General features: G+C 34.4%; 3 protein-coding genes across 54 annotated transcripts in view; 1 reads left to right on the top strand and 2 right to left on the bottom strand.

Annotated features, from left to right (window-relative positions):
* Nucleotides 1-25,182, top strand: part of ank2b (ankyrin 2b, neuronal) — a 243,298-nt gene that overhangs the window by 124,954 nt on the left and 93,162 nt on the right. For all 52 annotated transcript variants that reach the window (XM_087259186.1, XM_087259221.1, XM_087259219.1 and 49 more), the window contains 5 exon segments: nucleotides 9,920-10,021; nucleotides 18,787-18,885; nucleotides 22,120-22,218; nucleotides 22,295-22,393; nucleotides 24,001-24,186. In XM_087259186.1, the coding sequence (XP_087115312.1) occupies nucleotides 9,920-10,021; nucleotides 18,787-18,885; nucleotides 22,120-22,218; nucleotides 22,295-22,393; nucleotides 24,001-24,186 (585 nt within the window).
* LOC147843211 (uncharacterized) overlaps nucleotides 1-25,182 on the bottom strand; it is a 501,869-nt gene that overhangs the window by 429,584 nt on the left and 47,103 nt on the right. The window lies entirely within an intron of this gene.
* Nucleotides 6,027-9,075, bottom strand: LOC147843212 (uncharacterized). Its single transcript, XM_087261986.1, has 4 exons — nucleotides 7,622-9,075; nucleotides 7,454-7,537; nucleotides 6,621-6,686; nucleotides 6,027-6,480 (listed from the first exon to the last, which is right to left on the bottom strand). Exons 1-4 carry the CDS (start codon nucleotides 7,855-7,857, stop codon nucleotides 6,471-6,473), a joined length of 396 nt encoding a protein of 131 aa, XP_087118112.1. The 5' UTR covers nucleotides 7,858-9,075; the 3' UTR covers nucleotides 6,027-6,470.

Genomic DNA, 25,182 nt, shown 5'->3' with positions numbered 1-25,182 from the left:
CCTTGAGCCTGTGGTTGAGAACAATAAAACAACACAACCATACAGTGTTTTTTCTGCACAGTCATCAGACATTTGCATATAATCTGTGTATTTTTCTAAAACTCCTGTCAGGTCAAACATATTGTATTTATATAGCCGATTACAGAATAAACACTGTTTATTCTTACAGGAACGAAGGTGTCAGTACAAGAACAAGCCATATTTATTGTTTAATTAATCTTGTATGTTGCAGATAATGTATACAAATGGTGAATTGGCATTGCTCTTGTAATTGTATATTGCGGTTTATGGGAATTTGAATGGAGCTTCATTACTGTGTGTGATTTAATAAGTAGCTGTGCGTATTTGCATATCTTCATGACACATACTTCTCAAGCAGAACCTTGTCCTAGTGAGTGTGTTTTACAGTATTTAAGGAAGCACTAGATTTTAGCAATAATGAGTTTCAAAAGTGGATAAGCATTGTGATAACATAAATATAAAATCTCTTTCTAGATCCATCCCTCAAATTAGTTTATCTTAGGCCAGATGGAATCTTCGGACGTTTTTTGCTATTTCTGTAGAGAATTTTGCTAAAAATCTGCTGATTTCAGTGGAATTATTTTGGAAGTATCATAACTAAAACCTAAATATGTGAAATAAAAATATTATCTTTTAAACTTTTATTTAATGTTTAAAATGCAAATCCAATTAGATTCACTTTAATTGGTAAACAAAGCAAGTCTCTCATATAATATATCTCCTAAAAGACAGAAAATATTACTTCACAAACTGTATTGTACATAAATCAGATGAACATTTTCATATTAGTCAATAATATTACTGAAATTAATTAAAAAACTGAATAAATATAGATTTACACACATTTACTCAAGTAAATAAACAGAATTAATGATGGGCTAAAAATCTGCGGAAATCTGTGGAAAATCTGCAAAATTCTGCGCCCTCTGATTCCGTGTGGGAATATTGTGCTTTTCACCACTGAAGACCAATTGTTCAACCAGTGGTGCGTTTTTACGAAAAGCATCATTAGCCAACTATGGCAGTATGATCTGTCATTACAAACATAGTTGATTTGTTGTTTCCCAAATCCATCGATCCAACGATCATTTGCAAACTGCGTGGCAAACAATACTTTTACAAAAAGTAATTTTTACAGTTTAGTTTTAGCGATCTTTTTATTGACAATTTCAATTGTGTTCCCTTCGCTGTGCACTTTGAAAACATTTATGCCATTTTGAACGCAGCCTTGGCTCATGACGAAAGCTAAGGTTGATTGGGTTGGTTTGTTGGTTGCTAAGCGACCATCAACCTTTTTTCTGAGGGATGAGCTGACGAAGCATTGCTGTCACACAAAATACACGTTTTAATTATGGAGAAAAACCCAGTACCAATTTATCCACGGACCGGTACCGGTTCATGGCCCGGGGGTTTAGGACCACTACTATAGATGACCTATTATTTAAAAGCAGAACTTACTTTACGTCTTCAAAGCTTGATAGATAGATCTGCTACAAAGCAGCTATGGTTTTGGGCGAACACTCGTCACTACATCGTTCTTTTCCAAAACGATGCATCATACTATGATAGTTCAGCCACGAGTTTCGGCGTTGTTTGGGAAATGCCCCCAAGGCCTTTAATTAACTTAATAGACAAGATTGTTTTTGAATTGTAAGACAAATTATGCTAATTAAATCATAAATCATATCAATAATTTGCAAGTGAACTTAATGCCGCTAGTTAAGTGGTGCTTAGCTGTTTTTTGTGAGCTCTTGCTGGAATAGAGTGTAGAAATGAATAAAACTGAATTATTTTTCTTGCCAGACAACAAGGTTTGTTGTGTGGTTTAAGAGAGGGGTAGAGCTGCCAGTCTCCTTGGTTACTGAGCTGAAATGAGAATGTCTCTAGCTTTACTTGTCATGGGATACTGAATTATTCAAAAATGCTTCTCACAGTGCTTGAATTAAAGCAGAGCAGCACTCTCTCTGAATTAATGTTTTATTCTATGCTATGTTAAAAGTCATCATTTCATTCACATCATGTGATCAATGACTTTTATGATGGTTGTGTTGACCAAATTTAAGAGTTGTCATATTTTAATATTTAGCATTTTAGCTATTTTATGCAAATATTTATTTTTCATGAAGTTTATGAAATGCCTTATACAGTATACTAAATCATGCATTCATTTTCCAAACCTCCTGTTGTAGGCAGTGCCATTGGATGTTTTTGCACACAGTACTCCAGTACTCGGTTTTCTTCATTCTTACTCACAGACACAAAGTACTTACATTTAACTCCTTGGTAAACATTGCTGATAGTAAACCATATTGTTATAATTCACCTTTTAAATATTCCATGACCAGTTTTGAGCAGGTTCCTTTAAAAGAGTATTTAGTTATAGTTACTAGTTACTTCTCACAAATAGTAACTGAGTTAGTAACTGAGTTACATAATTATGAAAGTAAATAATTACCAGAGAAAGTAACTATTGCGTTACTTTAAAAAATCTCATTTGTAAAATTACTATAAAATAAATGTACAACATTTTATGCTAATTTTCATTGTTTTAATGTTGTTGTGGGTCAATGTGAGAGACAACCAATAAATACAACATGTCATTATAAATATTACCATTACTAAAGTTGCACAATAAAACACAATATATGGTTTTGAACAGGGGTCTCAAATTCGCGGCTACTATATTGTGCAACTATTGTAATGATAATATTTATAATGATATGATAGTTTGTGGCCCTCGCCTTAATTTAAAAGTTTAATGGTAGTGCGGCCCCTCGAGTTTGATATGTATGGCACTTTGCAGTGTTGTGTGCGGAGCTGAACTAACCTACCAATTACGGTGGGGTATATGGCTCTCGGGGCGGGACATCAGCTGGACTTGACGCAGGCAGAGAAACATTTCTCAGTGAAAGTTACAGCAGTGTTGCCATGGTTATCTTATTCATTTTTAATTTGTTTATTATTTCATCTAATTTTGTGTTAAAAAATTCCATCTTCTCAAATCTCTATTTTTTAAACACAAAATAAGATGAAAAAATAAACAAGTGAATAATTAACAAGATGATAATAATTTCTTGTGGAAAACCTGATGTGGCCTAGCCTCACCCAGACTCTGCCTCCAGCAGCCCCCGTGTAAATTAAGTTTGAGACAACTGCTTTAGAACATTAAGTATGTATTGCACAGACCACAACTAACAAGACTTGAGGTGCTTCATTAGATCAGAATTATTTGTCATTGACGCAGAGAGACTCTTTTTTTTTCCTGGACATAAGCCGCTCGATAAATAAACATTCATGCCTTTTACGAGGGAAAAGTAGTGCTTATATTTTCAGTTTGCCATTCTGACTCCTGGTCATTGGTGTGTGCAACTGACTCGGCTTGTACTGATGTGTGAACACCCGCACTACTCTGCCTTAGATAAGCAAACAATGGAAATGTACTCTGTCCAAGCCAATCATCACATTCTCAGTTACACCACATTCACTCAATTATAGTAATGTGCATTTTTTGTGTCAGAAACGGTATTGGCGTTATAACGGCGAAACAGAAATGCATTTGATTACTCGTTACTGAAAAAGTATCACAGTTTATTTATAGTGTCATTATTCCCATCACTGTCCATGACCCTACAACCTTGAAGGATCAAAGAATTGCAGGTGAAAAGAACACAGTCCTGAACGTTCATTATCATTCTAAAACAATAAAATAAAACAAGCATAGATGTGAGAATGCAAAATTCTAAACCTTTAATTGATTAGGAAATCATTTAAAAATAATTTTAGAGATCATTTAATTGGACAAACAATTAATTCCACAATCACACCATTCATCCATTCATTTTCAATTTCAAGGGATTTTGGAGCCATTTTTTTTTTTTAAAAAAATAATTGGTATAGGGGTTTCCCAGTACAGGGTTGCAGCTGGAAGGGCATCCGCTGCCTAAAACATTTGGTGGAATAGTTGGCGGTTCATAAATAAGAGACTAAGATGAAGGAAAATTAATGAATTAAAGGGTTGTTAAGTGCATAATACAGCCCACAACAACCAAAATCTCATTATTACCCTCACATCATTCCAAACCTGTTGGAACACTCAAATGAACATATTTTTGAATGAAATCTGAGAGCTATCTGCCAATAGTTTTGTGCAAAAAAAAGAAAGAATTGTATCTTAACTTAACAAAACGCTTGACCCACTGAGACACCTGGATGTTTTAGTGATGTTGTTGGCACTTTCATTCTTCCTGTCTATATAGAGATCTTGGATCTCATAAAAATATCTTCATTTGTTTTCTAATGATAATTGAATGTATTATAAGTTGGAAGGACATGAGTGTGAGTCATTAATGACAGAAATTTCATTTTTTGAGTGAACTATCTCTTTAAGGTAACTTTATTACTCATTAAGCAGTCTCCGTGAATGCAGACATATTTCTCCAGAGTGTTGTCCTAAGTTGCCGTCTCTATATAGAGATATCAGGCAGGGAAAAGGAGCCAGACAGGCGCCTGATTGAGTCCCTTGGAGAAGTGACAACAAACAAACAGGTTGCATCACCCTCAGAAATGCCATGTGAGTTATAAGACACACTGACAGTGGGAGTTTTACAAGATTGCAAGTCATTACCTTTATAAATAATTATACCACGGTCTGCTGAAATTCTTGGTTCTGATTGGCTAGAAGATGCACAAGTTGTTCCATTCAGTTTTAATCACAGTCCTAAAGACAGTATAGTAAGTGAGTAATATATATTTCTGTAGCACATTTATCGTGTATGGCCATACACTCAAAGCGCTTCACAATCATGAGGGTGGGGTCTCTCCACACCACCCCCAGTGTGCAGCATCCTCTTGGATAATGCGATGGCAGCCACAGGACATGGGTGCCATTGCGCTTACCACACACCAGCTATAGGTGGAGTAGAGAGGTAGTTATAGAGCCAATTCGGTGGATGGGGATGATTGGGAGGCCATGATAGGTAAGGACTAATGGAGGGAATTTGGCCAGTACACCAGGGTTACACAACTACTCTTTTACAAGAAGTGCCATAGGATTTTTAATGACCACAGAGAGGTAGGACCACGGTTTTAAAATCTCATCCAAAAGACGGTGCCCACTGCAGTGTAGTTTCCCCTTCACTTTTACTGGGGCGTTAGGACTCACACAGGCCAGAGGTTGAGCGCCCCCTGCTGGCCTCTCTAGCACCACTTCCAACAGCAACTTAGTTTTCCCATGTGGTCTCCCATCCAGGTACTAACCAGGCTCAGCCCTGCTTAGCTTCAGTGTGTGAACTAGTCTTGCAGAGTGATATGGCTGGTATGTATATACTATATATACAACCGCAAAATCAGAAAAATTGTATAGAATGGAAAACACAAATAAAAACATTATGAAAAACACAAATAAAAGAAAGAAAGTAGTAATTTCTAAATTTGAGTTCAGATGCAAAAGCCTCTAAATGCCCTCAGAAATTGAATCCTAAAATTAAAATTGTTTTCAGTCTCCTATGTTTATGTTCAGTTATTTAACTTTAAAGGTAATAAAAATAACTGATTTGTCACTATAAAAGTAAAACTACTTAGCCCTACAAACAAGAGTTGGAGAATACTGTTAATTTTGAAAGAAAATAACAAGCAGGATTTAGACGTTTTTGCATCTAAACTCTTCATTTCCATTTTTTTTTTTTTTACAATAAACATTATTTACAGTTTTTTACAATGGCTATGACACTTTTTTCAATACATTTAACAAGTTTGCTAAACTCTTAACGCAGCAACACACCTAAAATACACAATTGGCAAAACAGTTAATTTTATGCTCAAAATCACACATTATAAACGAAACCTCTAAACTACTTTTCAAAATACAATAATAAACGAACACACTACACCATGTCTAACAAAACACTGCAATCATGTTTCAAAATGAAATTATTGTTCAAAACACAAACACATGTTCTCTTCCAACAGAAACATTCAGTCAATCAGAACACACTGACAATAAAAACACTGTCATCAGCTGACATTACAGAAACTGCATTAGTTTATGTGTCAGCTCTGCCCTTATATTTGAAGTCTCATTACAGTTTTGTTTCATTGGGTTAAGTTAATGCATGCATTTTCTTTCTTTTACGTTTTTAAGAAAAAAAAATTGCTTTATAAAATTTACAGTTTATGTAAAAAAAAATACAGACACAGAATTTCTGCAGTACAGACTTTTTTTTGCAGAAGGACATCACTGCAAACAGAAAAAGCACCACCATTATTATAAAATAACAAAGTAATCTTCTATTCTGCCCGGTCTTTTGCCATATGTTCTCATCCACATTATACTTGATATCTTCTGTGGCCCGGCACGGAAACTGCGGCCCTTTGGCCTATTATGTTTTTCCTACGGCGACATCCCCAGCCTTGTCAACATTGAAAATTTCATACTTGATTGGCCTCTAACTTCATGACTCTCTGAAAGTAATTAGACACAGTGTATGCAAATGCTGTACTGTATATGTACTGTATGTACTAATGAACTCCAGGTTTAAAGAGTAGTTTACTGCAAAACACACTGTGTATAGTACAGTAATGACTGTATTGCATAATCTTACATGGACGTATTGGTGACAGAGTTCTTTGATGCGCTGACTGTTCCTTTCAAATACCTCAAGAGTCCTCTATTAGAACATATGATCATGTGATTGGAAAAACCAAAACAAGACATGAGTGTGTTTTCTATATATATATATATATATATATATATATATATATATATATATATATATATATATATATATATATATATATATATATTATATATATATATATATGAGAGAGACTCATATTGCAGTATATATATATATATATATATATATATATATATATATATATATATATATATATATATATATATATATATATATATATATATTTATATAACTGCAATATGCTGTTTCTTATTGGCAATTGAATAAAATACAGGGAATAAACTTGTGTTTCAATTCACAATTAGAACAGCTGTTCACTTTGACTTTATCCTATATAATTTCTGTTTAGAACATGGTGTTATCTGTTCTGACATATTGTGTTAAAGCATTTGTAAATTTGACTGTAAAATTACATTGTTTTGGTTTTGGTTGTGCTTGTGTGTAAAAGAAGTTAAAGCATTTTAAATTTGTGTTAACTGGATGCATTTTGTGTCAAAAAAACAAGAAATGTGTTAATTGTATAGCCCACGAAGACGGATGTTCTGCTAATTGTGTTAAGAGTTTAGGAAACTTGTTAAATGTATTGAAAAAAGTGTCATAGCAATTGTAAAAAACTGTAATGTGTTCCTCATGATTTTATTATTATTATTTTTAATACACCCATATTCCAAACTCTAAATGCACCACACATGCTCTATTGATGTAAGGTCGGGACTGCAGGCAGGCCAGTCAAGTACCTGTATCTTCCTCCGCAGCAACGACTTTGTAATGTGTGCAGAATGGGGTTTTGCATTGTCTTGATAAAATATGCATGGGTGTCCCTGGAAGAGAAAGCAGCATATTTTGCTCCTAAATCTCTATGTACTTTTCAGCATTAATTATGTCATCACAGAAGTGCAATTTACCTTTGCCAAGGGCACTGACACAACCACGGCAGACCCTGGCTTTTGGACTTGTTGGTGATAACAGTTTGGATGATCCTTTTCTTCTTTGATCCGGAACACATGCCATCCATTTCTCCCAAAAAATAACTAATATACTGATTCATCTGACCACAGTACACATTTCCAATGTGAGATATTTCATCCAAGATGCCTCTGAACCCAGAGAAGTTGACAGCGCTTTTGGACACTGTTAACATAGGGCTTCCTTTTGGCACATACAGTTTTAACTGGCATTTGTGGCTGTAACTACATATTCTGGTACTTGACCAAGGTTAGCCAAAGTAGTGCTCCTAAGCCCATGTGGTGAAATCGCTTATAGATGAATGAGGATTCTTGACTCAGTGCATCTGAGGGATCAGGAATAACGGTATCTGGGCAGAGGAAGATCACACTGCCCTTAACCACAATGTGAAAATGAAAGTGACCAGTTAAGAAAAAGAAGTGAGGTGTTGCGGACCTCTATTCTGCCGCACTATGCGCGGATATAATTGAGGACACGTGGGTGCTGATGGAGGTGTCGCTGACGCCGCCCTCTCTATTCTTGCGTCTATGTGCGAAAATATCTGAGGACGTGGATGGTGAGGAAGGTGTCGCGGACATAACTGAGGACGCGGGTGGTAAGGGAGGTGTCGCGGATGCCGCCCTCTCTATACTGCCACCCTAGGCGGCCGCCTAGGTCACCTCTATGGACGCGCCGGCCCAGCTTGTCCTTTACGTACTCAAATTCTTTACTTCAATTTTTAATGATGTTCTGCATCGTTGAAGGTGAAATATCCAAATGCCTTTCTATTTTTCTTTGAGAGACATAGTTTTTAAACATTTCAATAATTTTCGCACATATTTGTTGGCAAACTGGTGGACCTCTGCCCATCTTTGCTTCTAAAGGACCAGACCTTTCTTGGATGCTGTTTTTGTACTAAATCATGATCACAATCACTTGCTGACATCACCTGTTTTGAATCACATCATTATTTAAACAATATACCTGATTACTAGCCCTAAACTGCTCCTGTCCCAACAGTTTTTGAAATGTGTTGCAGGTCTGAATGACAGGAAAGGATGTATGTTTACAAATGAAATGAAGTTGACCTGATAAAACATGAAGTATATTGTGTTCATGTTGTCTGTAATGAAATACAAGCCAAAGTAAATTTAAAATTTGCTTGCATTTAGTACATTGTCCCAACTTTTTCTGATTTGGGGTTTTAGGTATGCCCACAAAATTTATACACACATGATCTCTCTCTCACTCATGCATGCTGCCTCTTTCTCTGCCTGTGTGACTGATTCAAAATAGGGAACACATTTCATAACTGATAAAAATTCAATTCATTTTTGTGTAGCTAAGAGCAAATGACCACGGAATGAGTGATATAATTGAAAGCTGTTAAAGGATTTTAAATGCTCCTCTGCTTTGGGCCAGGTGTTTCTTTGTCTCTGTGATGTGCATTTAAAATCCTTTTACACACGTTGATCTATTGATTATCCCTTACTTATGCAATAAGGTTTCAAAAATTTCACAACACCATGTTATTGCAAATTACAATAGCAAATTTTCAGTATCTGCATCTGTCTTCACCAATAAAGGTTTAGGATTCTTGCATTTACACACCACTACCACTGTAAAGTATCTGTAATCCATGTACATCTATTTATATTTAATGATTATCACATTTCAGTTATTTTTTATGCTTCTCAATTACAGAGAAATGATTTAACATTGAGTTATTCATTAAAATGGTATTATGAAAACTTATTTGCTCACTTTAGCAGCATGAAAAACTTCTATTCAAATTCTGAATTGATTTTACATGAAATGTAAGCATAAAGCATTGCTTTTATAATAACTGAAGTTGTCTATTACTTCAGTTTTTTCACAAGCTCAGGAAGTACACACGTTTCTCTGAATTCTTTATCGTAATACAGTTCATATCTATTGAAGTCACTGTGGAGTTCTTTACTTACCATGCTGTCTAAAAAAGATTTGAGTGTCTGCATTCTTTCTGCTGAGGTGTTATTGGTGCACTGCAGATTAATGCAACTGGCAATGTATTTTATTTTCGCTACGCCTTATGTTTGCTTCAATCTAATCAAGACCTCTAAGGGCTTTGAACAGCATTTCTGGCTCCTTTTTATAGTGTTATCTGTGTGTTTTATTAGTAGAATTGATTAGAATAGAATATTTGTCTACTGAGCTAATATGTTTTAACTTTTAAAAAGTTCATCTGTGTTAATTATGCACTTTCTTTTTTCTTCTAGTCGGACAGCAACACCAGTTTCCTCCGAGCAGCAAGAGCAGGCAATATTGACAAGGTTCTGGAATATCTGAAGGGTGGAGTAGACATCGGCACTAGTAATCAGGTAGGTGGCTATTTTTGTAGATACACAGATGAGGCTGTCAACTGCAACATGTCATGTCATCTGTGTACTATTGAAGTTTAAATATCATTATTCAATATAATTTCTCATTCAAAGAGGAACTTTTGCCATACAGCCTTTATAAAAAACAACTTCTTATTTTTTTCAGTGTTAGAATTGAGCATGGCTCAATGTTAAGGATATTTACTCTTTGTCTAGTTAGACCAGTTGTTCAGATTTTCACTTGCCTTGTTAACTTTGCATTCTCAAATAAACAACAATTATACTTTTTACAGAAGGTCACTAACTGCTTCACACATCTAGGTAAGAATAATCCTGGTTAATCCCAAGTGGCAACCTCCTGCTCTCTCTCAGGAAGCCAATACGGAAGTAACTAAAACTGCAATTCATCCGAAATTCCGCTAGTCCTGGCCGCTCCTGGCTCCAAAACAGAGCAAATTTCAATTGAGCCCACTGTTAGAATGGCCAACTTTACAGCAGAAAAAAAGTGAAATATATATACTTGAAATACATGAAATATATATACTTCTCAAAAATTATTTAGGCCACAAGAGTCAGACATAATAGGTCATCCAGAAGGCCAAGTGGAGAGGAGCTGACTATATAGTGGCATGTAGTGGTCAAAACAGAGAAAGAGAGAAAAAGCACACATTCAGCAGAAGCTTTGGTACTTCAAGGTTGACTTATTCTCTATCAGGCGTCTAAAGTGGGATGACACTAGTTTATCAGAAAAAAATTGATAAATACAGTATTGATAAATACAGTAGAGCACAGTTACAAATGAAATAAACAATGCTTTCTGGTTTTCGGTGAGTCTAGCAGTAATCTGCTACAGCAATTGAATGATCAAAGGTAAAATAACACTATAGTCTAGTCTTCAAGTTATGCACAATCTAGGAAAGGTGCACTACATGACGAAGACAAAGTAAATACGCAATCAAAATGTACTGGGGTTTTGAGTTTGGGAGCTGATAAGGCCAAAATAACAAACACAATCTTCTATCTTACCTGTTCAAATGAAAGCAAAGAAAATACATTAAACTTACCTATCTACCTGACACAAAAACAGAAATCTGCAAACGTTGAGTTATTATTCAGGTTTTCACCAAGGAAGTTGTGTCACAGCTTTTAAAATGTGAGCACCCAGTTTGAAGTAGCCAATCAGATGTCTCCTGTGGAGAGCAGAGAGAGAGACAGATAATTCCAACATTACACATGAAACATGACAACCAAAGGGTTGTAACAATCGTATATATATAAATACAATTAATCATTCTTAAATATACAATGATTAAAATGTATTGTGCCTGAATGCTTTAAACAGGCTAAAATATTCACACAGTCACATCCCTTAAAAGCATATGCAGATGATAAACATTTTAGTAACTTTATGGTTAAACTTAGCAATACATTGTGCATCCCTAGATTGATTCTTCTGTGTGCAGGGAGGCTGTGTCTATGCCAATTTAAGGAAACTGCAGTATAACATAGAACAAACAGCTGAATTTCTTTTTCTGGTCATTGAAGCTTGGCCACACAGCACAGGTAATAATCTAATGCAGGTTTTCAAAAGTGGCTGACTGAATAACCTTCTCTAACAGATCCCCCTCTTTAGAATCAGATGCTGAGATCTTTTTATAGGCAGAAAAAAAAAACACTCACCAGCTTTAGGATCAAGGGTTTGTTCTTACAGTATGTGTTGGCAGAGAGAGCATGGCTATTATCTGTCTCAGCATCCGCCTCTGCCAGCATCACCAGTGAGTCACAGCACTGCCTCATCAGCAGTGGGACTCAAACCACAATGTGCAGAGTATTGAACTTGATCCCTCAAGAAGAGGGCCAAATAAGATCAGAGGACTGATCTAGAATGCTCTTTACCCATGTAGCACACATAAGGTTTGTGTCACATAATAAAGTGTTTTCATTTAGAACTCTACCCTGAAATGTAGAATATTTTCATACACTGATCTGTATGAACTGCTAGTACTGACATGATATGTTTATAGCTGACCATAAGGATCTGTGGCAATGGCTCCTTTATTGGTAATTGAAGACATCCCTGTGGCTCTACAAAACAAAAGTTGAAGCAGGGTCAGTTTCAGAATTGTGGAAATTCAATTAGACAGTCAAGCAAGTAACCGGTACAGACTCCAAATAGTAATATTTAACTAGTTCTTTTAGATATTTTTAGATACAAGTTTTTGCAGGATTTAGTAATAATTATTTTAAATGCGATTTTAGTTAAGCTTTTATGTTGTACACAGAATAATAATAAAAAAGCTAAAAGAGGGCAACTTTAAACAAAAGTCAGTATTTATTTTGACCCCTCTTAGCACTAAGCACATTTCCTTTAGGGAGAATTTCTCAAAATTCATTCTTCAAAAATCATGGCAATGTGTGGTTCAGTGCTCAAAAAAATGTATCTGTCATTATTAGTAACACTTTACAATAATGTTGTATTAACTAATGTTTTGTATTTACAATCATGAACAAATAGTGAACAAAATATTTATTTTATCTTTGTTAACGTTCATTGTTACAGTGTGCTAACTCACAGTTCATTAACTGTTGAAAAGCATGAATCTGAATTTAATATTGCATTAGTACAGGAGCTATGATTAATTAATAAATAATGGATTGATGTTGTTTGTTATTAGTTCATGTTAGCACATACTGTATATCAACTAATGAAACCTTATTTCAAAATGTGACCTTATTATCAATAATGTTGAAAACATTGTGCTGCTCCATGGTTATTGAATACAAGACATTATGAGGTGTGCAGTGTATAGTGCAACTGTCTAATCATATATAAATATGTTTATGCTTTATAGTCACTGTGATCATTTAGTTTGCATTTTGTGACAATACAAGCAATAAAGCAGTTCAGATGTGCTGTGTATGCCAGAGATATATGCTATGATATTTATAGAAACAGCTGGCCAGTAATAACTAAGGCATTTGGGATTTGCTGTATTGTTTATATCGCTTTACAAGAGTACTGTATTTTTGCAGATAAAAGTTTAATCCTGTGATTCTGTGTAAAAGCATCCTTTTGTGCCTGTATTGTATGTCTGGAATATCCGGAGGCATCAGAGCAAAACAAATGATCAAATAAAGCTTTAAGTAATTTTTCAATAAATTATCATGAGGATTCCATTATTTTATAGTGTTTATGAATTTTTGAACGTTCTTTATAATTTTATTTTAAAATTAGTTATAAATGAAGTGGTAAATACAGTTGAAGTCAGAATTATTAGCCCCCTTCGATTTTTTTTCTTTCTAAAATATTTCCCAAATTATGTTTAACAGGAGAAGGATATTTTCACAGTATGTCTGATAATATTTTTTCTTCTGGAGAAACTCTTATTTGTTTTATTTCGACTAGAATAAAAGCAGTTTAAAAAAAATAAAAAACATTTAAAAGTCAAAATGATTAGCCCCCTTAAACTTTTTTTTTCAATAGTCGACAGAACCAACCATCGTTATACAATAACTTGTTTAATTACCCTAACCTGCCTAGTTAACCCCCTTAACCAAATTAAGTCCTTAAATGTCACTTTAGGCTGTATACAAGTGTGTTGAAAAATATCTAGTCAAATATTATTTGCTGTCATCATAGCAAAGAGAAAATAAACCAGTTAAATGAGTTATTAAAAATAATATGTTTAGAAATGTGTTGAATGTGTTGAAAAAATCTTCTCTCCGTTAAACAGAAATTGGAAACAAAACAGAAACAGGGGCTCATAATTCAGGGAGGCTAATAATTCTGACTTCAACTGAAAGGGAAAAATAGTCATACTGTAAATTTACTGATACTGGACTGATAGATTCCCACCAACAACATTAGAGATATTTGGTTGTTGCCTGATTCTGAAACAGAATTTGTGTTTGTTGTGCACATTGAAACAAGATTGTAAACAGTTGTAAAGATACAGTATGCAAATAACTGACTGAAAATCCTGGAACTATGTATTTACTTATTTTCAGACAAAGTGCTTTCCATTGTAGATGAGTGGTTTTTGAATTAAGAGGATTTTGTGTAGATTGTTAGATTAAAAAGCCATTTTCACACATGCAGCCATAGCAACATGTGTATATGAATGTGCCTCCAGTAGCACTAAAGAATAAAGCTCAATATGTCAAAAATTATTAAAATATTAGTTGAAGTCAGAATTATTAGCCCCCCTTTGATTTTGTTTTTTTTTTAAATATTTCCCAAATGATGTTTAGCAGTTTAAGGAAATTTTCACAGTGTCTGATAATATTTTTTCTTCAGGAGAAAGTCTTATTTGTTTTATTTCAGCTAGAATAAAAGCTGTTTTAATTTTTTTGAAAACATTTTAAGGTCAATATTGTTGTTAGCCCCCTCAAGCAAATTTTTTTTTCGATAGTCTACAGAACAAACCATCATTATACAATAGCCTGCCTAATTACCCTACCCTGCCTAGTTAACCCAATTAACCTAGTTAAGCCTTTAAATGTGACTTTAAGCTTTATAGAAGTTTCTTAAAAATATCTAGTCAAATATTATTTACTGTAATCATGGCAAAGATAAAATAAATCAGTTAGTAGAAATGAGTTAATAAAACAATTATGTGTAGAAATGTGTTGAAGAAATCTGCTCTCCATTAAACAGGAATTGGGGAAAAAAATTAAACAGGGGCTCTAATAATTCAGAGGGGCTTATAATTCTGACTTCAACTTCAACTATACATATATCTTTTTTACCTGCATGCCATGACAAATCTGACATCAGAAATTGCTTGATTTGCTGTTGAACTCACCTTTACACGTTTACATGTAACCTAAAAATAGTCTCCAGCTAGGTAACTAGGTTACTATATCGACATTAAAAATAGTAGTGGTGTAACAGATTGGACCATTTAATTTTAATTAAAATTATTTGCTTTTCGTTTATTACAAAAACAGTACTGCAAGGCACCTTTTCCCCTTAACAAACAAAACTTAGAATCTGTAATTTTGTTAAAAATAAAATGTGACATAATCAGCTGAATAAAAATAAATAGTTAAATATTCAGTACTGTGAAAACTTCACTGTTACTACTGCTGTTGCTGATCATGCTAAATGTAGAAATCTAACATTATAATGTGTACAACCCATATTTTTTTGTCTCATTTTTGATAAATGATTCAGTAGTTTACTTATAAAACTTTATGTTTCATGACTAGATGAATCATTTTTGAAGAATTATTCAGTGGCATATTTTTGAAGGCTGGTTGTCATCACTTATTAATTAAATAATGTAACTGCTGCCTACACCTTTCATTTTGAGAATCAAGCTAAATGCATATGACAGTTATTTTAATCTTTACCATAAACATCAGTGGTTATATCTAAACTGTAATCCCAGTACTGCTGTGTTATTTGAATGTTTGTAACTCCACAACTAAAGACTAAAGACATACTAAAGATTCGAATACAGTGGTTTGAAAGATTAATAAACATGTGCAAATTACCGTCATTTATAATTTACTTTGACTGGGTGTTGAGATTATGTTCTTCTAATGATTAATTGTGCAGTTTACACTGAATGCATTAATGCAGGCTAAACAAGTAGGGACAGAAAACACCTTTAACCTAAAACCCACCACAACTTTTTCTGTCATTATAAGATTTTTACAGGAAAGCCTAAATGCTCTCATACATGTAATTTGAATGATGTGAGAGGTGATGTCTTTGTGATCGTTGCAAAATAAGGATTAATTTCAAAAATGTAATAGTCAGTGGGTCACGTGTGTTCCGAACTGTGGGTTGTGATCTATACGAATCACGAATCAACTGTGATCTGTTACCCCCCTAGCAATATTTTCATTTTCCGTCAGTCTTAGTGCAAAGGAAGACATAAGAAGACTCAAGCTTTAAATAGGATATTTTTTGAGGGAAATGCTAAGCTAAGCTAAAAGTGCCGAATGGATTCCTTCAACACAAAATCTCAGGAACTGGCAGAAAATTGTGGAATTCAGTTTTAAAGTGACATTTAAAATAGTAATTGAGATTGAGGGAAATATGACTCTGAACACATCCACAATGTTTGTCATTTTTTGGTGTAGGTCAGTACTGTATGCATAACAGTGCTTTGAGAGACCATTTTGATTCATGTCGCTGATTTCTTGGTGCTTCGTCATGCACCTAGAGAGATTGCAGCTATTTTAGTCTCTCTATTATCAAGTGTCTACCTCGTGCAGCACATGCTAACAGCTCTGCTATGGCAACAGCGTGTGTCTAGTGTGGTAAACATCAGGCACATGGATCATTTGGTCTGCAGTATCAAATGTCATTTGGCCTTTTTCTCCTCTGGCTAGCATGTTGTTTATTTAGCTTAGCACAGTAGATGCACTTGGTGTTGTTACTTTTGTGAGGTTTTACACAAGAACTGAAGCAAGAAACCATGTAAAACCAGCTTGATAAACCAATTGATAAACCAATTCAGAGAAATTCAAGACCCTTAAAAGGTATAAAAAAGTCTTAAATGTTGTTTTCCATTCATTTTGGATAATAACTTATTTAATGCCTAGTTTTATTATAAAGTTTGCCTTTAATATGCAATTCTGTGTTGTTGTGTACTTTATGAAATCAATAAAATCCTTCTAGATTTACCATCACGTTGCTTTGTTTACTGTAGTAATTAAGGCAACGCCGTGATTCTTGCTATTTGAAAGTCTCTTTAAGGCAAGTGCCTTTACAAGGCCATCTTTGAAATGCCTCTCAGGCAGTATGCTTAGGCATTCTGTTTGAATCGGGAAAACATTTACAATGGGAATGGGAAAAAAAATTCCAAAATTGCTTGCCAAGCTTTTGATTAAATTTCATATTATAAATCAAAAATCATTATTAATAAAATTAAACTACTGTCTCTTTAGTTTTATTTCTAAACGTTCAAATCACTCAAAATCTGCAGAAAAATTTTGGTCTTCTGCTCCAAGCCATCATACAATCATCAGTCATCATCATCATCAAAATCATTAATCTATCAGCGATCAATGTTTGGGTCCTGTACTATAAGGCGGGTTTCATTCGTCATATTGACATTAAACATTTCTCCATTCAAAAATATACGAGTGATGTGCAATTTGTAATATTTGTCTTTATATGCCACCTGCTGGATTAGCATTTTATTCATTATACTGTATGAATAATGTTGTTTGTATTCAGCATTTAGTAAATATACTTTAGTTAAAATGTTACCGGTTGAAACCTAAAGTGGCAATGAGGTCTTAAAATGTATGGAAAGACTCTTAAAAGAGGTCTTATAAGCTATTGAATTTCCCTTTGAGATTACTGTTAATACCCTGTTTATAGGTGTTAAGAATTTAATTCTTGTTTTAGTGTTTTGTTTTCAACTGTTTGTTTTTTTGTTGGATGATATAATTTTATTTGTTTGGTAAATGCAAAAAAAACAACAACAAATTTTAAGAGGAACACTTTTGTACTTTTTAGGTATTAATATGTACCTTTGAGGTATTAATATGGACCTTTTAGGTACAAATTTGTACCCTTTGAAAAATTTTTACCCTTTATTTTTGAGAGTGTAGGTGTTAGGTTTATTGTAATTTTATTTTAAGTAAGATAATACAATTTTATTCCTCCAAGTAAAAATAAAAAGTGTCAGTTACTGTAGGTTTAATCTACACTGCTATTGAAATTAACAGCACAAACTGGAACTTTTTTTATTGCCTCCCAACACATTGAACAAATGGTACTATACTATTTGGCCCATTATTAAAGTTTAAGTAAGGTGTTAGTTGTAAATTAGTTGAAAGTTGTAAGCTCAGTCAGTCTCTGAGGCTACAACACCGTTTACAGCATTTGTTACATGATATATTCAAGATGTACTCATCTTTTGGCTTGATGTATGATTGAGAGGAGCACATGGGAAAGTGTTAAAGGCATAGTGTCCTCAAAAATGAATATGTACTCGTTTACTCACTCTCAAAAGGTTCCAAACCTTTGGGTTTTTTTCTCATGTTTAACACAAAATAAGTTATTTTAAAACTGAAAACCTGTAACTATTTATTTTCATAGTCAAAGTCAAAAAGTCAATTACATGTTACCAGCTTTGTTAAAAATAACTTTTTTTTGTGTTAAACAGAAGAAAGAATCTTATAAAGGTTTTAAACAAGTAAAATGAGTAAATGATTTTTAGTAAATATTTTTTTAGTTTTGCGTGAACTCACACTTTAAATGCTTCATTTAATTATAATGAACTGTTAAGTGCTTATTCAAGTACATATAACATTATCCATTACAATATTTCAGTACTAATACTGTATTTTCTTTGTTGTTTTTTAACACTTTTCTGCTAAAGATTAAAGAACAAACATAAATTTAATATTAAATATAACTATTTTTATAGCAAGCTGTAGAAAATACCATTTGTGGGTTCTTTGCTGCATTGTTATTGGCTGTCAAAGGGATCCCACATGATTTTTAAAGTAGCCAGTAGTCATCTGTTACTGTAGCTTGTGACACTCCTTTTATTAATATGTCTCTATAAAACACTGTTTGGAGAATGCACATGGCTCTGACAATCATTTAGAAGGATAAACTAGACATTCAGCAAAACCTGGGACATTTAACTCTCTATAATATAAGAGTTTTCAATCTCAAAGATAGAAAACTTACCTTGGAAATGGATGAGGAGGTATACTATGCTTGTTGTCTTGTCTTTTATGTGTGCTTTAGTAAGAAATGAACTACTAACTTGTGTCTCTGACCCCAACAGAATGGCCTGAACGCTTTACACTTGGCAGCAAAGGAAGGACATGTGGATCTGGTCCAGGAGCTGCTGGGGAGGGGGTCTTCAGTAGATTCTGCTACCAAGGTAGAGTTTCTCATGAAAAGCATGAATGGCTTGGGTGGAAATGGTTTCAGATGTCTTTAATGTTGAGTCAGGCTTAAAGGAAAAGTTTACACAAAAATGAATTATTTACTAATCGTGTACTCACCCTCAAGTGTTTTAAACCCTTTTTGAGTTTTCTTTTTCTGTTGAACATGAATTTTGAAAAATGTTAGAAACCTGTTGCCACTGACTTCCAGAGTAGGAAAAAACAAATACCATGAAAGTCAATGGTTACAGATTTTCTACAGTTTTAGTATAAACCTATTTCTGTTTAACTGAAAAAGGAAACTCAGACAGGATTATAAAAAGTGAAGGGTTGAGCAAATGATGTTATAATTTTCAGCTTTGGTGAACTATCCCTTTAAAGTTACAACTCACATAAACAAGTAAAAAATAGTGGATCGTAAGGCTATGGTTAGAAAAGCATGTCATCAACTCTTTAAATGTGATTTCTGTTAACAGAACTAGACAAATTTCTTGTGAATTGTAATCAGTGTAATCAGTGATTAAATATTACATGACAAAATGGATTACACTTCGATTACTTTTGTTGGACCTCATTTTGCCTTCAGCACTGAGTTAATCCTTTATGGCATAGATTCAATAAGGTACTGGAAATATTCCTCAGAGATTTTGGTCCATATTGACATGATAGCATTACGCAGTTGCTGCAGATTTGCATCCATGATGCAAATATCCTTTTCCACCACATCCCAAAGGTGCTCTGTTGGATTGGGATCTGGTGACTGTGGTGGCCATTTGAGTACAGTGAGCTCATTGTCATGTTCAAGAAACCAGTCTGAGATGATTTATGCTTTATAACAAGGCACATTATCCTGCTTGATGTAGCCATCTAACTGCCGCTCACTGGATATTTTCTGTTTTTCTGACCATTCTCTGTAAACCCTAGAGTTGGTTTTACATGAAAATCCCAGTAGATCAACAGTTTCTGAAATATATCAAGTGAACAGCAATTCTGTTGGCGCAAATGCCTTATCGATTTCAGAGGTCAGAGGAGAATGGCCAGACTGGTTTCAGCTGACAGAAAGGCAACAGTAACTCAAATAACCACTAATTACAACTAAGGTATGCAGAAGAGCATGTCTGAACACACAACATGTCCAACCTTGAGACGGATGGGCTACAGCAGCAGAAGACCATACCGGGTGCCGCACTCCTGTCAGCTAAGGACAGGAAACTGAGGCTACAATTTTCACAGGCTCACCAAAATTAGACAATAGAAGATTGGAGAAACGTTGCCTAGTCTAATGAGTCTAAATTTTTGCTGCGACATTCGGATGGTAGGGTCAGAATTTGGCGTCAACAACATGAAAGCATGGATCCATCCTGCCTTGTATCAACGATTCAGGCTGCTGGTGGTGGTATAATGGTGTGGGGATATTTTCTTGGCACTTTGGGCCCATTAGCACCAATTGAGCATTGTGTCAATGCCACAGTCTATCGAGTATTGGTCCTGACCATGTCCATACCTTTAAGACCACATTGTGCCTACTTTATGTATCTATGCCACGAAGGATTAAGGCAGTTCTGAAGACAAACTGGGATCCAACCCCCGTGCTACAGTAGTAAGGTGTACTTAATAAAGTGGCCAGTAAGTGTATAGTAAGGGTACAAAGTGCTCAAAGCAGCGTTTATTTGGTTTATTTTTTAAGCATTTTCATTCAATCAGGATGATTATTTATCAGGAGGTTAAATTAAAAAAAACAAAAGAATATTAACTGATTCGGTTATATTATTTTATGTAATGCATGCTTCAGTGAGCCAAATGTATATACTGTACTGTATGTCTCCTTGTGTTTGCGTGAGTTTCCTCAGGTTTCCCCAACAGTCTAAAGACTTGCAATGTAGGTTAATTTGATAAACTAAACTGGCTGTAGTGTGGGAATGGGAGAGTGTGTGGGTGTTTCTCAGCATTGAGGGTTTATCTCTCGGTGCTGGGTTGCAGCTGGAAGGGCATCCACTGTGTAAAACAATTGTCAGAGAAATTGGCGGTTCATTCTGCTGTGGCGATTCCTGATAGAGCAAGGATTAGGGAGAGTTTGCATTCCTACACCAATGAATAGATAGATGACCATGACATTTATTCATTTTCTTTTCGGCTAAGTTTCTTTATTAATCTGGGGTCGTCACAGCGGAATGAACTGCCAACTTATCCAGCATATATTTTACACAGCGCATGCCCTTCCAGCTGCAACCAATCTCTGGGAACCATCTATTTAACCTACACAATTCACCTGTATCGCATGTCTTTTGGACTGTGGGGTAAACCGGAGCACCCGGAGGAAACCCACCGGAACGCAGGGAGAACATGCACAGAGACAGAAATGACAACTGACCCAGTCGAGGCTCAAACCGCGACCTTCTTGCTGTGAGGCGACAGCATTACCTATTGTGCCACCACTTTGCCCTGACCATGAAATATTGTGTTTATTATTTTACTTCATGACTTTTATGTGAGAGAATGTGTCTATTATAATATAAACAATAGAATTTTACTTTATTTTTAGACTATACGGAGATACAAACAACTATTTTACAAGGAAAGTGTCTTTTAAACACACAGTATCTATTGGTGCTCAAGATCTGATAAATTTAGACTTCTGAACATTTTCTAGCATAGACTGCTTGGTGGGATCATGCATTCACAATGGTATGAACCTTTACAGGGGTGGCCAAATATATATTTATATAATCTAATGTTTAAATTATTTACATCATTATGTAAGATATTTAATAAAGTATGCATTACTATTTAAAAGGCTGACCCATACATACATCTTGTTTTGGCGTCAGACCATCCAAACCCCTCTGCAATTTACACCCTGCTTTTCTACTATATGTGGGGATGAACTTGGTGGCCAAGGGAATACGCATCCTTTCAACATTATCATTGTTAAAATATTTTCTTCTCTTAGTTTTACATTTTTATAACAGGGATGCCAAAGCACCAAATTTACATGAATGTATCTTCTAAAATAAAAAATTGTCTTTATGTTAAAACAAGCCGGAAAAAGCTAACTGTATCCTTACTCGTACGTATTTGAACAAAATGACTGAATCCACTTTAAATGTTATCACTGATTATAATGGGATCTGTTAGTTTTGTTGTATCACATTGCTCATGTCTGGCATAATCACAGTGTGCTCTCGTGAACCGATTAACTGAAATACTGGTTTTGATTGTTTGTCTCACAGAAAGGAAACACAGCTCTTCACATTGCATCACTAGCAGGACAAGGAGATGTTGTAAAAATCCTGTCTAAGAGAGGAGCAAACATTAATGCACAATCTCAGGTAGGAACAAATCAAACATTTATACCTGCAAAAGCTGAAAAATACACAAACTAAAAACGTTCATTTGTGTTCCTAGAATGGATTCACTCCCCTGTACATGGCTTCTCAAGAAAACCATTTAGATGTGGTGCGCTACCTTTTGGAGAATGGTGGTAACCAGAGTATCGCAACAGAGGTAAAGTGTTGCCTCAAACGCTTCTAATACTGTAAAATGGTAATTTAGCAAAAAAAAAAATGAAAAAAAAAAGTTAACTATCACAGAGTCCAGACATCCTTACTAATTAAGCAAAAGTATTTGTGTTGAAATGTAAGAGATAAAACAGGGCCTTTAATGGTGAATAGGGTGCTTAGGTTATACATTCTTGTTACATAATGGGTCTTCACCACTAACCTGCTCCACAGCTGATCTTAAAGTTTTCATTGGTCATGCCAATCACAGCCTTCATAATGCTGAATCAAATGCTAAGCATTAACCCAAGCCTAAAATGTTAATTTTTAGCACTGGATACATGCATCTATTATATTTCTCAGCTCTGAACTACGTACAGTTGAAGTCAGAATTATTAGCTCACCTGAATTATCAGACCGCTTGTTTATTTTTTAGAGCATTTTAGAGCATATTTTATAAGCATTTAAATATCTACTTAGTAATGGAACTTTTTTCTTTCGTCAGATGGGTTCAGGTAGTGCCTCTGTCCTGCTGCGCTTCAGCAAAATTCAGCATCACTTGTGTCATATAACATAAATCAACCAATCAGCGTGGTTGTCAAGGCAGAATTTCAAGCGCAACCAATCATTTTAAACAGAGACATGGTGAATCATTCAAAGAAATTAAAATGATACTTTCAGAGAACTTAAAATATGAATTCAAAGTTTTTTGCTGCATAATAATGAGTAAGTTAAACACACCTGTTTAAGTTTTGATGACAATTTAAGTATTAAGTAATTAAGCTAAATTAAGTATTTTAAGTAATGTCAAGTTATATCAACCTGATATCTTTAGTTATGACAATAGCTGGGTTTACAGTGTACAGTAATATTAAGATACTGACTACTGCTGTTATGTTTCTTTAACAGTCATAAAAAAAATGTATGTGCATTAGTTAATGTATAGATAAAACGAATGGTTTAGCCAAATTAAATTGCAAAAGTAGTATGAAGTACAATAGGTAACACTTTACAATAAAGCTTTGTTAATAAAAGTGAGTAAATGGATAAAATCATCGGTGAGAAAAGGCCAGATTTACTAGAGCTACTATGTTGATATTAGTGAAAATACAAAAATATTACAAATTACAACTACGATATGACTTAAATGCATTATTAACTAAATAATTTAAAGTCACCCTTAGGTTAAGAAAAGCTTTTGTGGTTTTCATTGTGAGTTTAGTTAAACTAGCTAATGTTAGTTGGCCAGATTAATTTATGAAATGTAATAAGCTAAAAAGTTAGGTCTGCAAGCATCTGACACTGTCATTACCACCACCGTGAATACACCATTGTGCATATTCTTTAAAAAAAGCTAACTAAAAGTTAAAATGCTAAATACTTCATCACTGTTTTTAGAAGTGTCCACGATATCAATATTGTGCAAATTCATTATCATTATCAAATTGTTGATATATCTATAATTAGAATTAGCCATACATAAGTTAGGTACTTCTCATAATAATTGAACTTTTTTTATCTTTATAGTATTACAATATATAAATGCTGTCTTGTCAGACTGATTGGCAAAATGCAAGCTCAGTTTACTTCTTATCTTCTTTTCTCATTTTGCAGGATGGCTTCACACCTCTAGCTATAGCACTTCAGCAAGGCCATAATCAGGTGGTATCCATCCTTCTAGAGAATGACACAAAGGGCAAAGTACGTCTGCCTGCCTTGCACATCGCAGCCCGCAAAGACGACACCAAATCTGCTGCCCTGCTGCTCCAAAACGACCACAATGCCGATGTTCAGTCAAAGGTAAATATGGGGGAAATATATTGGTGGAAAACAACCGAATTTTTACCGAACAACCGAGTTTAAAAATACATAGATACTTATTAAAAATAAACAAGATACAGTTTTACGAGCATGTAAAGATTAAAAAATTATTTATAGAAAAATTTTAATCTTTCATGAGCTTTACAAATCTCAGCAGCTACACTTTATTTTATGTTGTGTTTCCATGTTACATGTTGTAATTATACAGTTTTAGATTGAGTTTATTTTATGTATTTATTAATAATTAATATGTTCATACTATTGGTTTTAGTTTATGATTATGACTAATTTACTATTGCTAAAGTACATAGAACATGTAACAAGGGCATACAAAATAAAGTGTTATGCAAATCTCTGCATTCAGGTTTGACTCCAAGATTGTTCTCAATCTTTAAAATGAGTCATTTAATCATTCAGTCAGTAGTGGAACTGAATGTTTTCATTACATGTGTTTCTGTTAACAGTTACATGCATTTTTGTATACAGTAGACATAGACTGGAAATCATGAAATAATACAAAGGAAACACATTTTACTGGATGCATGCTAGCACTAAAATAAATAAATAAACCAACCAATTAAGCTTTAGCTTAAAAAAACTAAAGATCTCCTCCTTTGACATCCATTTAACTTTTGGGATTGTGCAGCATAAACATTTTTAGCTAACTTTACTGCTTCTCTTGTGGGAGCTACTCTTTTGTTCTTATTTTGTGAACTCTGACCTGTGCAAAGACATTTGGGCAATCTCTCAGTTGTACTGACGAATACACACATTTAAAAGGTGCATGGTTTAAAGTGGGTCGCTGGGTCCAAATATATTGCATGCTTTGCATGGTATAATGCAACTCCAGGTTAAAACAGACTGATATTTCACTCACTGTGTTATTACACTGACTGGCATTCAAATTAAAAACATTAAGAATTAATATTATAGTAGTTTTGTGTGTGTATATGTTTATAAGGGTTAGCTCCACAA

Source organism: Danio rerio, chromosome 7, assembly GCF_052040795.2.
Source record: "Danio rerio strain M-AB ecotype USA chromosome 7, GRCz13ab, whole genome shotgun sequence".
In the NCBI taxonomy this organism is placed as follows: domain Eukaryota; kingdom Metazoa; phylum Chordata; class Actinopteri; order Cypriniformes; family Danionidae; genus Danio; species Danio rerio.
This window is presented reverse-complemented; position numbering and strand designations above follow the sequence as displayed.